The sequence below is a fragment of the Pipistrellus hanaki genome, assembly GCF_964339955.1.
Source record: "Pipistrellus hanaki genome assembly, chromosome: 3".
NCBI classification, from domain to species: domain Eukaryota; kingdom Metazoa; phylum Chordata; class Mammalia; order Chiroptera; family Vespertilionidae; genus Pipistrellus; species Pipistrellus hanaki.
In genome coordinates, this window is record NC_140505.1 from 162,851,404 (window position 1) to 162,868,401 (window position 16,998).

Sequence of the window (16,998 nt, forward strand, 5' to 3'; positions counted from 1 at the left end):
GAACCAAAAGGAATAAGAATAAATCCTAGACCTAATGAGACATAGACACAATACAAAGATATTTCTTGATAGTTTATGGCCTTGTATATAGAAATTGGGGATTAGCAATATAGTCATGGTATAAATTATAAGAGTATTGATTTTGTTCCTTTTATATGTTTACTAGAGGCCCAGTGCACGAAATTTGTGCACAGGGATGGGTGGGACCCTCAGTCCAGCCTGCACCCTCTCCAATCTGGGACTCCTTGGAGGATGTCTAACTGCCAGTTTGCCCTGCAGGATTGGGCCTAAAGAGGCAGTTGAATATTCCTCTCACAATCCAGGACTGCTGGCTCCTAACCACTTGCCTGCCTGTCTGATCGCCAGCCAACTGCCCTCCCCTGCTTGCCTGATTTCCCCTAACTGCCCTCTTCTGCCAGCCTGATTGCCCCTGACTGCTTCTGCCTTGGCCCCAACCATTGTAGCTTTGTTCATAAAGATGTCTGGAAGATGTCCGGTCTAATTAGCATGTTACCCTTTTATTAGTATAGATACTTTGATTTTACTTATAGACAAGCTTAGGAAGACAATACATAAAGCAAGTGGTTTATCAAAAGGGATTTTGTGTTTGGATACATTAAACATTACATAAAAAGATCTTTCTAAGCAAGCTTATATACACACTTGACTTATCATCCTTCTGTAGATGATTTCCAATTTGAGGTTTCTAGCTCAGAATTCTCCCCAGAACAACCAGCAGACCTATGAATTCAGCCAGCTCAAGCACACCTCAAAGCCAACATACCCCGATCTGAACTACCATGCCCTTTTATAATCTGTTAGTCACCCAGGGTGTTCCATCTTAGTGAATGTTTCTAGTATGTACTTACTTACATGAAACATATATTAAGAAGTAATCCTTGGCACCCCTCTTTTTCACTGTCCCTCCCAATTCAGACTTGTCTTTTCTATTTCTTTTACTCCGATTCTGTTAAGTTCATACCTCACCACTACCACCTTCTCAGGCTGACTGCTGTTCTCTGACACCGGGATGGCTTCCATAGCTTCCTAGAGAATCTTCTCTTATTTTTGTTTCCCTCGCCCAATCCATACTTCACTCAGAGTTATTTATAAAAAAATGCAAACATGTTCTCCCACTTATAATCATTTCTGCCTTCCCATTGGTACTTAACTAAAAAACAAGTTGCTTAATATGGTCCTGTTTAAAGCTTTTTAACATATTTTTTCCCCTGGTCTTATTTTAACATGCTAGTCATCTTATATCATACACTCCTTTCCTGGGCTTCAGGCATACTGGCTCTCTTAAATTCCGGTTCTGTCCCAGGACTTCCTCCTAGATTCCCTCTTCCCAGAAAACTCTTCTCTTATTCTTCCCTTTCACCAATTTATTCATGCTCATCTTTGGATCTGAGCTCAAACAAACTTTCTCAGGAAAGCTTTTCCCACTTTGAAGAAAAGGTTTTGTTCCTTTATTTATAGAACCATACATCTTTCATTCAGAGCTGTTGTAACACCTGCTAAATTTATAATTTGGTAATGACTTATTTCTCCCCACCCTTAGTAGTTTGCAATTTCATGAAGGTGTGTCTAGGTTTTTGGTTTGTTTTTAATATATTTTTAATTGATTTCAGAAAAGGAAAGAAGAGAAAGGGTTAGAAACATCAGTGATAAGAGAAAATCATTGATTGGCTGCCTCCTGCACGCCCCCTACTGGGGATGGAGCCTGAAATCTGGGCATGTGTTCTGACTTCGAATTGAACCTGACCGCCTAGTTCAGGGACCTAAGATCAATAATTGACTCACAGCAGCCGGGAAAGACTTGTTTTTGCTTAACATGCTAGTTTGAGGGCCTAATAAAGTGCCTAACATGAGTAGGCTATCAATAAATATCTGTGGAGTAGATGAATGGACAGATTGGGTTTCAATTTCTCTGTAAAATAGGGATCATTAAAATGAGAGAAATGTGGGTTTTGGTAATAATATTAAAGAGATTGCTTGTAAGTTAAATCATATATTGTGAAACTGCTTTGTAAATTGTAAGTCATTATTCAATTGTGATTTATTATTAAAATGCTAACACTTATCACATGAATTTTGACAGGTGAATTTAAGTTATTTAAGCTTTATAGAAATTAAATCATTCCCATAAATTTATTATATTTACAATTTGGCATTGAAAGCACCCAAACTCTTTTAAAAATATAGTTATGATGAAGATAATGATATGATAAAGATGGTTGGTAGCATTTATTGAATGTACATAAGTACTTATCCTATAAGGTATATAATGCTGTTACCTCATTTTATAAGGAAACTTGCCCGAGGTTATTCGAGAAATAAGTGGCAGAGCCAGATGTTTTATTTCAGTGTTTATGTTGTCAACTGTAAACTTTGGGAGCCGTTCCAAAGGTGCACACAGGCAAGATGCATATCTTTGAGTTTATGTCTTTCCTCATTCCTTATACTTAGTTTATTACCTTGGCACTTCCTTCATGGAGAATATTGAAACTTCCACCTTTTTCTCTTCCACAGCCATATTTACCTATAATTGTATTTATATATTTTTTATCCCCTCCCACCTGAGAGGAAGAAGTTTCTTTCTTTCCTCAGGTAAAATTCCCATTTGCACTGTTGTTCCAGGCTCCTGGCTATTGACATCATCTCATTTTGCCATTGTTCCCACTCCTCTGTCTTCTGATCTTCACTTGATACATCCGTCTTCATGCATGTTTACAAGCCCTTTTATTTAAACAAGCATACAAACCCCAAACCTCAAAATATTTTTCTGACCTCCTTCTATTTTAGCAACCTTGTCTTTACCATAAGTACAATTCTCTTCTAACATGATATTAAATTGCTCACTATTCTCTGAACCTCCTTAACTGTTCTCATGCTATTTGTTTTTGCCTGCAATGCCATTTTCTCTATTTCCTACTCAGAAAATGTCTATGAATCTTTCAAGGTAGAATTCAATTCCTTTATGAAGCTCTTTTTTACTTTCTCTGAAAGAATTTGCCTTCCTTTGGTTCCATATAGCACTTAATACTTTGATTATAGTATAAAATATACAGTATAGAGATTTTTAGCTTAAGTCTTATCTCTAAATTTTATGTTTATTAGAGATAGTTACTATGACTTATGCTTCTGTCCCCTTGATTGATTGCACTCCACTGTCCATGTACATATATTTTTGCTCAGTAAATAAATGGAAGAGATACATATCATCAATCACTACTTATTTAGTCAAATGTGGAAGTTATAACTGTTTTCCTTTTTCATATCCCATTCTTCCTATTTACAATACTAGTAAAGAATGTCTTTGCATAAAGGAATCTTCACAATAAAGAATACAGTGGTTTGAGCAAACATTTTTGTGAAACATTTCTCCAAGGGAACTGATTTTGGAACCTAGGCAGTGCCTGTTAAGTATTGCTCTTCTTCTTGCAAAACAATAATTTTACATCATGTGGGATGACAAGTTCTGGTACCTTGTCATATTTTTATTTAAGCTTCTGATGTAATTCTCTGATGACAGTTTGAAGTCACTATTTTTAAATGAATCTTTCCCTGAACTGCCTTTTAATTCCTTGGGTAATTTCTGCTTGTTATTACCAGTTGAATAGTTGTGCTTGTGCATCAGAGTTCAAGAAAATGGCAAACATCGGCCAAGAACCACAGACCTTAGCCTTTGGTCTCTGTCATTCTGACAGCACTGCCACCTCTAATGGAAGTCTCAGTACCGGGAACACATTGCTGGCATGCACTAGTGGAAATATTAACACCCTATGGCCCACACTAGGTAAATTAAATCTCAATATGGCTCTTGCTAAAAATAAACTTAAAGGAGGTGTTGCATCTTCAGAGACAACTAAGTAAACAGCGATATTAAAAATGTTCCAAGCTGAAAGTGGAGCACATAAGTTCTCAAGAGGTTAAACCATTGAAAAGATAGATTGTTCAAAGGAGAAAAAAGACAGCTCTCTGAAGAACTCACTCTGACAACTCACTTAACAAGCACATTCTGTTTGCTCTCAGAAAAGTTAGGTTTTGATTTTGGAGAAGTTGAAAGGTTCATTTCTGGAAACAGCTTGTTCTTAAGGTTTTTCATAGCTCAGTTAAACTAAGAGTGGGAGTCACAGGATGAATACAATGGAAATACTCCAACCTTTTCAGTGACCTTCTTTGGTGCATAATAAGAAACTGTCCAATGTGCAAATAAATCAAATTTCTACTAAGTTCACTGAATGACACTTAATAAATGGCACTCTACTTTGAAACCAGTCCCTATAACCTCTAAAATCTGATTATCTAGGGAAATAAAAAAAGAATTACACAGTGAAGTAAAGACATGCAAGCATGAAAAGATAGTTAAGTCCTGATGTTTACTATGATAAAACTACTTTAGGATAGTTTGATTTACATATATCAAATGTAAATAGCCTAGCATATCTATGTAGGAAGGCTGTAAACATAGTGGTTAAGATTACAAGCTCTAATTTCTGGATTTAACTCTAGCTCCTCAATTTACTAGTGTCACATTGGGCAACTTAACCCCTGTAAGCCTCAGTTTCCCATAGGTAAAATTGAGACGACAGTGTTTGTCTCATAGGGTTATTGTGGATATTAAAATGAGGTAGTAACAAGGGGCACTAAGTAAACATTCAATTTTTATACTTAAAATGGTTGGTTTAATAGAGAAGGTTGGTTTAGGTAGAGAATGCTCCCTATAAGTAGAATTATGCTTTGTTATCAGGAATCAGAGAATATTTTAGCCCATTCAGAGAATATTCTTATTTTATAAACAAGAAAATTTAGTATTATAAACTTCATTCTGATAAAGACATTTTCTTATGAAATATTCCATGAACTTTACAAAAATATTAGTTGACACATCTAAAATAAATCAAAGTACATCTTAATCAAACAGTAATAAATTGCAAAATCAAACAAACCTAGTTGATGCTTTAGACTTTAAAAAGTTGTTGCATAATAGAATTGTGCTTTAGAAATATAAGGATTCATTGTTTTTACCTTTATGGTTACTTTTTAAAATTTTAATAGCTTTGTTGAGATATAATTCAAATGTCATACAATCCACTCGAAGTGTACAATGCAATGGTTTTCAGCATGTTCCCTGAGTTGTGCAACCATAACCACAAAAATAAACCTCAGATCCATTAGCACCATTTCCCATTTCTTTCCAACTTCCCTTGGCCCTATGTAACCACTAACCTCTCTGTCTCTATGGATTTGTATTTTCAGGACATCTCTTACAAATGGAATCATAAAATATGTGGTCTTTTGTAACTTGATTCTTTCACTTAGCATGATGTTTTTAAAGTTCATTAATGTTGTAACATATATTAATATTAATTCTTTCTATTATCAAGTAATATTCCATTGTGTAAAGTGCCACACTTTATTTATCCATTCATTAATTGATGTCCATTTGTGTTGTTTCTACCTTTTTGGCTGTTATAAATAGTGCTGCTCTAAACATGAGTGTTTGAATTGAAATATTTTTTTATTTATGTTGGGTATATACCTAAGTATAGAATTGTTGCGTCATTATGGTAATGCAATGTTTAATATTGAAGGAACTAACATATTGGTTTCATTTTACATTTCCACCAGTAACATAAGAGATTTTAAATTTCTCCACTTTCTCCCTAACACTTATGTGTCATTTTTATTATAACCATTTTATTGATGTGAAGTGGTACCTCATTGTGGTTTTAATTTACAGTTTTCTAGTGGTTAGGTATGACATGTATCATTTCATGTATTTATTGGGCACATACATTTTATTTGGGTAAATAACTATTTAGATCCCTTGACAATCTAAAAATTTAGTTATTTACCTTTTTGTTATTGAGTTGCAAGAGTATTTATATATTCTGGATAAGATTCCATTATCACATATATGATTTGCCTAAATTTTTTCTTATTCTGTATTTTGAAGCAACTTTCTATTAGCCAATCAGATCAGGAATGATAAAATAATAATTGTGTTAATATTCTAGGTATTTTTAAAAAAATGTATTTTATTGATTTTTTTAGAGAGGAAGGGAGAGAGATAGAGAGTTAGAAACATCGAAAAGAGAGAGTCATCGATCAGCTGCCTCTTGCACACCCCCTACTGGGGATATGCCCGCAACCAAGGTACATGCCCTTGACCAGAATCGAACCCGGCACCCGTCAGTCCCCAAGTCGACGCTCTATCCATTGAGCCAAATCGGTTTCGGCAATATTCTGTTTTAATTGAACAAAAATCTAGAACTTAGTTTTAAAAATTACAGATTTTGGCTATTCTTGTATATCTAAATTAGGAAAATAGGTTAAGAATAAGATAGAGCCCTAACTGGTTTGGCTAAGTGGATAGAGCATCAGCCTGTAGACTGAAGGGTTTTCAGGTTTGATTCCAGTCAAGGGCATGTATCTTGATTGTAGGCACATCCCCAATAGGAGATGTGCAGGAGGCAGATGATGGATGTTTCTCTCTCATGGATGTTTCTAACTCTCTCTCTCCCTTCCTCTCTGTGAAAAATCAATAAAATATATTTTTAAAAATGTGTTTCTTTTTCTTTAAAGAGTAAGATAGAGATGAGTCTAACTTTTATAGAAGGGTCTTAAAATACAAGCATAAACTGTGAATGATCCCAATGAAACCAGTTAACTATTAATTGATGTTTTTTATTATATCATTCTCTTATTCATTCAACTGTATAAGGTAATGTGTGTCATAAAGAAAATGCTGATTCCCTCAAATAATATAACTTAAATGTTAAAATAAGGCAAAAATAATCATAATGTATTTTAGAAAGTGGTTGATTCAATATTGAGTAATTACTATGTTTCAGGTATTATTAAGCTTTTGGGAAATAGAAACACTAAGATGATCTATTTTGCCTTCAGTATCTTTTATTAGTAGTTTAACGTAGACAAAATTACACATTTCACATGTTTCTTATAAACACATTGCAATAAAATGTAGCACTGTACTGGGCAGAAATGGTCAATTCCAGGACCCATGGAGAAACATTATAATAAAGGAAAAGCTCCTCCCCCAAAATTTCCCTCCTTCCTTCCTTCTTTCCTTCCTTCCTTCCTTCCTTCCTTCCTTCCTTCCTTCCTTCCTTCCTTCCTTCCTTCCTTCCTTCTTTTTATTTTTAATTTTTATTTTATTGATTTTGTACAGAGAGGAAAAGAGAGAGATAGAGAGTCAGAAACATCAATGAGAGAGAGAGTCATAGATCAGCTGCCTCTTGCACACCCCCTACTGGGGATTTGCCCGCAACCAAGGTACATGCCCTTGACCGGAATCGAACCCGGGACCCTTCAGTCTCCAAGCCGAGGCTCTATCCATTGAGCCAAACCGGTCTCGGCCCTTCTTCCTTCTTTCCTTCCTCCCTCCCTCCTTCCTTCCCTGCCTCTATCGATTATCTATCAATTTTCTATCATCTATCTGTCATTTATCATAGAAGAGTGGGCATCTGGGATCACATTCATTAATTGAAGAAACCATAAAACTGAGAAAAATCTTCAATGTGAGAAGTAGCAAAAAATGTAGGATTCTAAGAAAATTTGTAAATTTTGAGCTTGAAGATTGAAACCTAGTAACTCATAAATAACAGGAAAATAAAACTGTTTTCCACCCCACAAGTTTTATAAATGACACTGACTTAAAATAAATCTAAATACTTCAGTTGGAAAGTCCTTTGTGTCACTCTCTGTCCCACCTTCGTCCTTCTGTCAGGACCTTCAGAGAGAATTCAGAAGAGAACTCGGCTCTGTGATTCTTCTCTGACTCTAGAGTCTGCAGACTTTCTTCATGGTATTGGTGAGGTGATGTAATCATGATGTTAATGAAATTATTTGAAATATTCTTCTTGTCTTTGAATATGAAATAGAAGCCAAGAAAGAGCTGTTTCCCCAAATAAGAGCCAGGTAACACACTAATTCCCACATGCTCTTTCTTAACTATTAGAGGATATCATTACCCACCCTCAACCCCCACCTGGTGCATCCCTCCCCCCTTTTTCCTGAGGAACGGTCTAAAAAATATATATAAGGGATAATTTTTTAATTGTTATAATTGGCATATTAATTGTACACCTATGTATAAGCTGGGCATTTTTTCACATTTTACATGTTTAAATAGTAAAAAAGGATGATTCTAATTTTTAAAAACTTTTTTATTTTTTAAAAAAGTATTTTTTTGTTGCTTTCAGAGAGGAATGGGGAGAGAGATAATCATTGATCGACTGCTTCCTGTAAGTCCCACACTTGAAACTGAGCCCACACCCAGGTATGTGCCCTGACCAATAATTGAACTGTGACCTCCAAGTTCATAGGTGGACACTCAACCACTGAGCCATGCTGTCAGGGCAAAACTTTTTTCTTTGAGAGGGAAGAAATAGAGAATTTTATTTTTCCATAGTTCATTTTTTTGGGTTATTTCTGTAAGAGCAATAAGACTCTTTCACTTAAGAAACTACAGTTATTAATTGTACTTCAAGTCTAGTAAAGAAGGTACAATTATAGCTTAGATTTGTTTAAAATTTATATTCATAGTTTACATTTACCTACATTTAATATTCATAGCTATTAAAATTGGAAATAGAATATCTATTGAATTCCTCATATAGTCCAATATTTTTTCTCTTTAAATTTTTCTTATCTGTAATTACTATCACGCTTGCTATATAATTGTTACCTGGAAGTTAAAAGTCCAAGTGCTTCTAAAGGGTGAGAAAATTTCCATCTTCTCAAAATGGAATGCATTTCTGAAATCGTTCTTTCATCCCATCCAGGGGCACTGCCCAGGACCAAGGGAAGGGAGCAGTTGTCATTATTGCAGTAGAAGCGATAAAACCATAAGTATCTTCTCTTTTCTTTAGAGAGTCTGCAAAACCAGATTGTAATTTACTAGAAGTTTCTACACTTACAAAGGCTGCTGTAAACACACAGTATAAAACCTTACACTCGTTTTTTAAATTTTAGTTTAGTTTGGAAAGCAAGTCCTTTATCTTCTTGGAACAGTTTGATAGGGTATTTCATCAGCTTACCTTCCACTAACTTATTTTATAGAAAAAATACAAATAAAAGCTTGCTTCAGATAATTCACATTTGTTTTTCTTCCTTGTTATCCTTGCGACTTAAAAAAAATGATATATTGGTGGGCAAAATCTCTGTCGCCTTGAGAGCAGACAAAAATGTATCTGAATCCTACGACATGTACTACTTCGAAGAGCAATAAGCAACCATTTACTTTCTTTACAAATGACTTAGACCAGATGAATTCCTTCACCTCAAAGCAAGTTTCATCAGAGTTCAAAGAACTCGTTGGTCTGAATTTCTAGAACAAAGATCTCAATTCATCCTTGGATTCTGACTTTACATTCTCAGAGTTCATTGGGAGTTTTGAATTAATGCCAGTGAATAGAACTTCCTTAAATGCCCAACTATTTCCTCCTGGAGAGTAATCCCAAACAGAAGATCTAAATCTGGGACTAGGGCTGCTGACTCACTGACGGCTTATGTTTTGCTCACACTCCTGCAAAAGCATTCCAACCGGAGTTCAGCTGCAGATCAGCATTCTCCTATGACAATAATAGCTTTTGTACACTGTCTCTTCCAAAAGGAAGCTCTGTTGTTTCAACTCAAATGAGCTAAAAACTCCCAAGATGGCAATGAGAAATATGAAATATTTTAAAAGTCAATGTTTCTCTATAACTTCTTTTAAAGGTATCTTCATCTGCATAATAAAGGAACTGAATTATAGGTAATGTCTAAGATATGTTTGGGCTCTTTCCCTGTTTTGTCACTACCTTCTCCACCAGAAAGCCCTCAGAAGAAAAAAAATCTATAACAAAATTGTACTAAACTACTAAAATTATTTATTTTGTTCTGATTAAATTCCATTCCCCCCAATATTGAATAATGCTTTTATTCCAATAACTTCTTTAATGAAGCATTATTTACAGAGAAGGAAATGAAAATTCATACATATAGCAGGTGAAAACATAATCCTATTAAGATATAAGTAGGGGTTTGTTTGTGCCAGCAGACGCAGACACTGGTATGATTTCTTGAACCCTATGTTAACATTCTTTATTTTAGAACTTTATATAAATGGAACCAGCAAATACGCTCTTATTTGTGGCTTTTTCACATAGTATAATGTTTTGGAAAGGATCTAATGTTGAGACTATTAGTGTATTTTTGAGACGATCATATTTAAGTGAAGAGCTATAGGATGAGGTGTTTTACTTATATGAAGAACTGGGGAAGGAGTATTTATGGTAGAGGGAAAATCAAATAAAAATGGTCTTGATTAGAAGAGGCACTAGCACATTTGAAGTATATGAGAGAGATTAATGTCATTGGCTTGAAGTGAATGAGGAAAAGAGCAATACAAGTTGAAATTATTCAATAGAAAGCGGGGCAGTAACTAGATTATCTAAAACAGAACTTTTGATCATACTCAATATCTCAGCTTTGAATGGCCCAAACTTATTCTTCCCCCAGAAAATGACTCTTTCTTCTGCCTTATTGATCAATCAAAAAATGTGGAGTCTCCATTGAGTAATTCATTCCTTGATTTCTCAATTGGCTTATCCTCTAATTACTGTTAATCATCAAGTCATAACTTCTCAACTTCCAAAGTATGCCCCTCAAATCTAGCCATTTCTCCCCATATCCACTGGGATCCCTTTAGTTACAGTCACTATAATCTCTTACCTAAGATGTCACACCAACCTTCCTACTATATGCTTGCTTCCACTCATACTTTCTTGCCAATCCATTCTTCAACTTGTGGTCAAAAGAATTACTCAAAAAAAGATTATTCAGGTCACATGACTCTCCTGTTCAAAACTTTTCAATTATTTCTCAATCTTAGGAAAAAAATGTCTTATGTTATACATCTTATCATAGTAGATATGTAAATAATTATTTTCTTAGTTCTATGTTTTTGGCATGTCACTAATGAGCATAGTCTATTGTAGCTTAGATACTGCTGAGTGGTAAGTAGAAAGTCCATAATTTTTTTTAAAAAATCTCTCCTTTTTAATCCTCACCCAAGGATATTTCTTCTATTGATTTTTTAGAGAGAGTAGAAGAGAAAGGGAAAGACAGAGAGAAACATCAATGTGAGAGAAACTCATTGATTGGTTGCCTCCTGCATGTGCCCCAACCAGAGCCAAGGCTGAGGAGGAGCCTACTACCAAGGTATATTCCCTGGACTGGAATGGAACCCAGGATTCTTCAGTCTGCAGGCTTAGCCACTGAGCCAAACCAGCTAGGGCCATAATTCTTTTATAGTTCTCCCTGGGGTTTGGTTTATTTAGAAAATTACTGTTTGACAAAATCAAAGCACTCTTTAGTCAACAATTTAGTGCTATTAAAACATGATTTATTTCTGTACTTTTAAAATCTGCTAAGATAATTAAATTTTGCTTTTTCCTGTTTACTAAAACAACTTTATATCCACTTTGATGATGGGTAAGCGATGGTTTATCCCTGTTAAATGCTAATATATATTTAATCACTCTCTGCTTTGTTGTTTGAACTGAATGATTTCCAACCTTTTTATTTTCCTTTGACTAAAGTTAAAGTTGCTTAATACTGCAGAAAAAAAAGAAACTTTAAAAAGAATACAAAATTACTAATTTAGCTCTTAACATTAATTGATTATCCCACAGGTATGATTTTAGTAAATGAAAGAAAGTTATGTGGGAGGGAAGGTTCATTCTTTATAAAGTTATGAACACTTTCATATGACTGAGGGTGTCATAAATAGCAGGCAATATTGACTCATAAGACCTGGGTCACTTACAGTAAAGGAGACTGTTTCTGTGAAAGTTTGGCAATATGTTTTAAACACTCTTTTGGTGGTTCTTCAAGATTACTTCTACTGTCTTCAACATCAAGTTTCACATATTCCCACTCTGTAGCTGGAAAATCAACCTGAAATGAAGAAATGGTTGCCGTGTACTGAAAACCTCAAAAATGCATTATTAATTTAATCAACTCCATATTAGATTTGTAGAAACTAAAGGAAAACTCCTATATTGTCTGTTCCATTTAGTACTTAAAAATAAGTTTTAAAAGAATCTTTGGAATTTGACTTGGTATTTAAATAGATATGGTATTTAGAAAATCCTCAATTATTTATATAATAGGCATAAATTAGTCATCTGTAATATTATACCAGGAAAAATGAGAAAAAATAATAACAATATATAAACTTTTCATAAAATTAAATGATTATAGTCTTTCTACATTTAAGAATTAAAATGCTTTCCATTATTAAGTGATAAAAATGAAAGATGATAATTGTATTTTTTCATGTAGTCACTTAGAAAAATAGAGTTACTCTATGTTCCTTTCTACTTCATGTAGTCATGAGAGTGAAATCTTCTCTGATAAAGACCAATTTTGCAAGGATATAAGCAATAGAATATTTTGGGTCAGTGTGGGATATGCTGTCTTTGAAGGTGGGAGTTTTGCTAGGGATGTGTCTCTATTTGTGTGAAGGTTATGGAATGAAGGAATCTGAATCAGAGCTCTAGACTCAGAAATTAACTTGCATAGATACTGTTCAATAAAACTTTAGAAATGAATGAGACCCAGCCATTTCACTGCTAGGTATATATTCAAGATAAATAAAAACTCACAACCACATAATAACTTCTACATGAATGTTTAAAGCTCTAAAATTTTATAGCCAAAAAGTTAAAATAATCTAAGTGCACATTGACTAATATGTGACAAGGTGTCGTATATCCATTCAATGGAATATGATTCAATAATAATAAAGGAATGAGTACTGATGCTACAACATGGGTGAATTTTGAAGCATTATGCTAAATGAAAAAAGGCAGTCACAAAAGGTCACATATTTATAATTTTACTTATATAATATATACAGAATTAGAGGCCCAATGCACAAAGATTCATGCAAGAATGGGCCTTCCTTCCCCTGGCTGCCAGCACCACCTTCACTCTGTCTAGAGCCACCTTTTCACTCAGGCCCAGAGTTGTCTTTCCATATTCCCACATTGCCCAGAGGCCCAGAGCAGCTGGGGCATCCCACCCTGGCTGCTCGGCACTTGCATATGCAAATCAATCTACCATATTTGTTTGGTTAATGTGCATACTCACTCCTGATTGGCTGGTGGGCATCACAAAGGTACAGTCAATTTGCATCTTACTCCTTTATTAGTGTAGATAGGTGAATTTATAGAGACAGAAAGTAGATTAATAGGTTTTTAGAGTTGAACACAAATGGATGAATAGAAGAAGGTGACAGCTAAAGGTTATGAGATTTGCTTTTAAAATGATAAAAATAAACTTGATGGTAGTGATAATTGTACATATCTGTAAAAATATTAAAAGCCACTGAATTGCACACTTTAAGTGTAAGAATTGTATGGTACATCAATTACATCTCAATATAGTTTTATAAGAAATCTGCCAGGTAGAATATATATACTAAGAATAGCAAAGAGTAGCAGATGGAATCCTTGAAAATTGTCAACAGTGAGGACTAGCAGGAGAAGGGAGCTGAGAAGGAGACAGACAAAGGATAACCAGAGAGACGTATGAGGAGAAACAGAGAGAGCAGTAACCCCGAAGATCAAGGGAAAAAGTCTCTGTAATGGGAAGAGATAGACAGGGCCAAAATTATAGAGGGCTAGTATGAAGAGGACTATTGCATTTGGCAACTAGGAATTAATGTGCTACCTGACAACAGTTAAAGGTGGTGAGGACATATAAGCAGGATATAATAAATGAGACATGAATGGGGAGGTGAGGAAGTAGAAAAACACAGAATAGAATAAGAGCAACATTAACTCTTAGTTCCTAAATTGTGATAGAGCCACTCTACTAGATTGTACAAGGAAAGAGACAGGAAGTCAAGGGAGACTTAGGGTAGTGAAATCGTGCAATAATCTGTCTCCATTTCTGAACTCAGATCTACTTCATTTTTTTTTTAAATATATTTTATTGATTTTGTACAGAGAGGAAGGAAGAGAGATAGAGAGTTAGAAACATCGATGAGAGAGAGTCATCGATCAGCTGCCTCTTGCACACCCCCTACTGGAGATATGCCCGCAACCAAGGTACATGCCCTTGACCGGAATCGAACCCGGGACCTTTCAGTCCCCAAGCCGACGCTCTATCCATTGAGCCAAACCGGTTTTGGCAGATCTACTTCATTTTATCCATTGCTTCCAGTTAACAAATCAACCACAGAACACTCCAAAAATGATTAACTGGAAAGAATCAGGTTCTGTGACATTATGTCTCTTATCATACTGGGTCAGCTACAGTGTGGCAATAACTGCTCACATGATAAAGACAATAAAAAAAAAAGTATAGACTTAAAAGAACTTGGAAAAGCATAGTATAACCCCCTCCCTCTTTTTTTTATACAGAGGAGAAAATTGAAGGTGAGGTGACTTTACAGCCATAAAATTTTTCTGTTAAGGAGCTAAATCTAGAATCCACATTTCCTAACCTTTGTCTGATGTCTTTTTTTGAGACTCACACTGACTCCTTAACACAAACACTAATCACAGAACTTCTAATTTCCTCATCATCTCATAATATTTAGGTTGAAAATGCTGCTCTAAATTTAGCTGTATGTAATTAGAGTGATACTGGTTATTAAGGGTTTTAACTTTAATACCTTAATAACTTATCTTATTTTGTATATTTTATCACCAATTAATATTCTGAGACATTTCCCTTTATGTCTGTACATGAAATTATTTTGTAAAAATCAAATTATCTAACTTTTTTTGCATACCATGGGATATTTACATGCTGTACCCCTCCCTTTTGTAAGATAACTTTGGTGTGATTCCAGATGTCTACTTGGAAATTTATGCTGCTGTTAAATACTTGAAATTTCTATTCAGATTCCACTTACCAGGACCTGTGCCCCTAAGCAGTTTTTCCTCTCATTTGAGGAGAATTAAGAACAGTCTCACCTAATAGTCACCCTTATTTCTCTCCCAACACTGCCATTACAGATCCCTGTAATCATGAATTTATATCCACAAAACTCGGGCAATGAACAGACTTGGAAGATTTTGGTTGAGCTGAGGTGATATGTGTCTGGCAAAAAATAGTCTGTTAAAAAAATGTATTAGTCCTCTGAAAGAAAGGTAGTTATGCTTTACAATGGAACACCTACTAATCAGTAAGCCATCATTTGTTGAGTGTCTGTGATTGTGCTAAGATCCAACCTGAGCAACTGCTCTTTGTTGTCATTGTGTCTACAGCTTAGAAGTGGATCTTTGGCTTCCATCTGGTGAGGACTTCATCCCTCCTTCAGAGTGGAAGCCACATTTCTATTAGTATTACCTTCACTTTTCCATTTTTAGCATCTTGTTCATTTTGATAAGCCTTATATCTCACACCACTCACCCCAAAACCTTGAAACTAAAAAACCTAGAGACTCCACTGGTTTCCTCTAGAAGCAATGATCTCCACCTGAGGGCAATTTTATCCTCAGAGGGTACTTGACAGTACCTGAAGGCATACTTGATTCTCAGAACTGAGGAGGTGCTACTGCCATCTAGTGGGTAGAAGACAAAGATACTGCTAAATATCCTGCAGTGCACAGAACAAAGAATTATCTGAAAGAAAATGTCAGTAGTGCAGAAGTTGAAAAATCCTTTTCTAGACTATACTGCCAAGAAAGCAGTCACAGTTTTTCCTAAAGAGAGTAAGAGTCTATATTCCCCACATTTTTATGTATGGGAGTGGCCATGCTTCAGGTGTCTGACAAATATGATTGCTCAGAATTATGAACAAATAAGTTCTCAGCAGTCAGAACCAAAGCCTGAAATCATTCATCACCTTTCATTTATTATCACAAAAAGTAGAAAGATTTTAAGAATAAAGAAAGTGCAGTATAATGGATGGATTTTGTTACAGTTTCTCCCCCACTACTCAGCTAATTGCTAGTCATTTCAGAAATGTACAATAATAAGATTTGAAGGAACATGACACAATGCAGAGGCAGGTGTGAATAAGGTACCAAACTAATAATATACAGCTATGAGTGCTTTCAGACAATGGAAGAAATAAATTAGTCTACTAATGGCAGCATTCCTTCCCTCTTCTACATGATCCTGTTGGATGGAGAATGGCTTGAAACTGCTATTATATAAGCTGGGAGAAAAGGACTTTGAAAATACTGAATACAAAATAAAAGCCATAGAGATTTTACAAATCCCAGTGGCTGGAGGAAGAGAAAACTATTACCTTATGTGATCCGAAAAGAGAATTGTTTCTGCAATTGGCAATAAGTTACTGATCAACCAATACTTGCTTTGTGTACTTTACTCTCATAGCCTGGCACTTACCTGCAGGATCACTGGGGTGGGTTGGCTTATATCAAACACTCCTGGAGCGATTATTCCTATGGGAGGCTCACTGTGTAATGTCAAGCTGAGTAGTACAGACCCAAGAATGATTTTGCTGCAAGACAAAACACATACAGACAGGAGCCACTTAATGAGGGAAATTATTATTATCTATAAATGCTTTCTTTTGAAATATAAACATAACCAGGTGACTTCATTTAGTAGCAGGAAGAGAAATGCAACATTTCATAATCCTACCTATTAATTGTTCATTTCTAATATCCCACACACATAGCTATGTTTATAAGTTATCTAGATTTATTTTCCTCATGACAAAGTTGTTTTCACAATGGTTAACTCTTGAGAACATTTGTGTGTTTTTTTTGCCCCACAGAATGACTAAATTCCCTGGGAATCCATAAAGATATGGGCTCTAAATGTATAGAAATATAATACTTAAATTAGCATATGATCTGCAGAATCAAAATAGTGGGACTTCACGGAAGAAATACTTCTTTATGCATGAATAAGAAAAAATATTCATATTCTGAATCTTTGAGAAAACATTGTAAATTACCATAGTAAATGAGAATGCGTACAGGAAAGATTTGAA

The 16,998-nt window shown here is 35.1% G+C and overlaps 1 protein-coding gene across 1 annotated transcript in view; it reads right to left on the reverse strand.

The window, feature by feature from the left end:
* The window catches only part of PIK3C2G (phosphatidylinositol-4-phosphate 3-kinase catalytic subunit type 2 gamma), a gene marked incomplete at its 3' end in the record, with an annotated part of 306,003 nt that overhangs the window by 168,058 nt on the left and 120,947 nt on the right, over positions 1–16,998 (reverse strand). The window contains exons 15-17 of the mRNA XM_084877162.1: positions 16,386–16,500; positions 11,840–11,970; positions 8,717–8,905 (exon numbers count right to left, since the gene is read on the reverse strand). Coding sequence (XP_084733288.1) covers positions 8,717–8,905; positions 11,840–11,970; positions 16,386–16,500 — 435 coding nt within the window. The remainder of the gene's footprint in view (positions 1–8,716; positions 8,906–11,839; positions 11,971–16,385; positions 16,501–16,998) is intronic.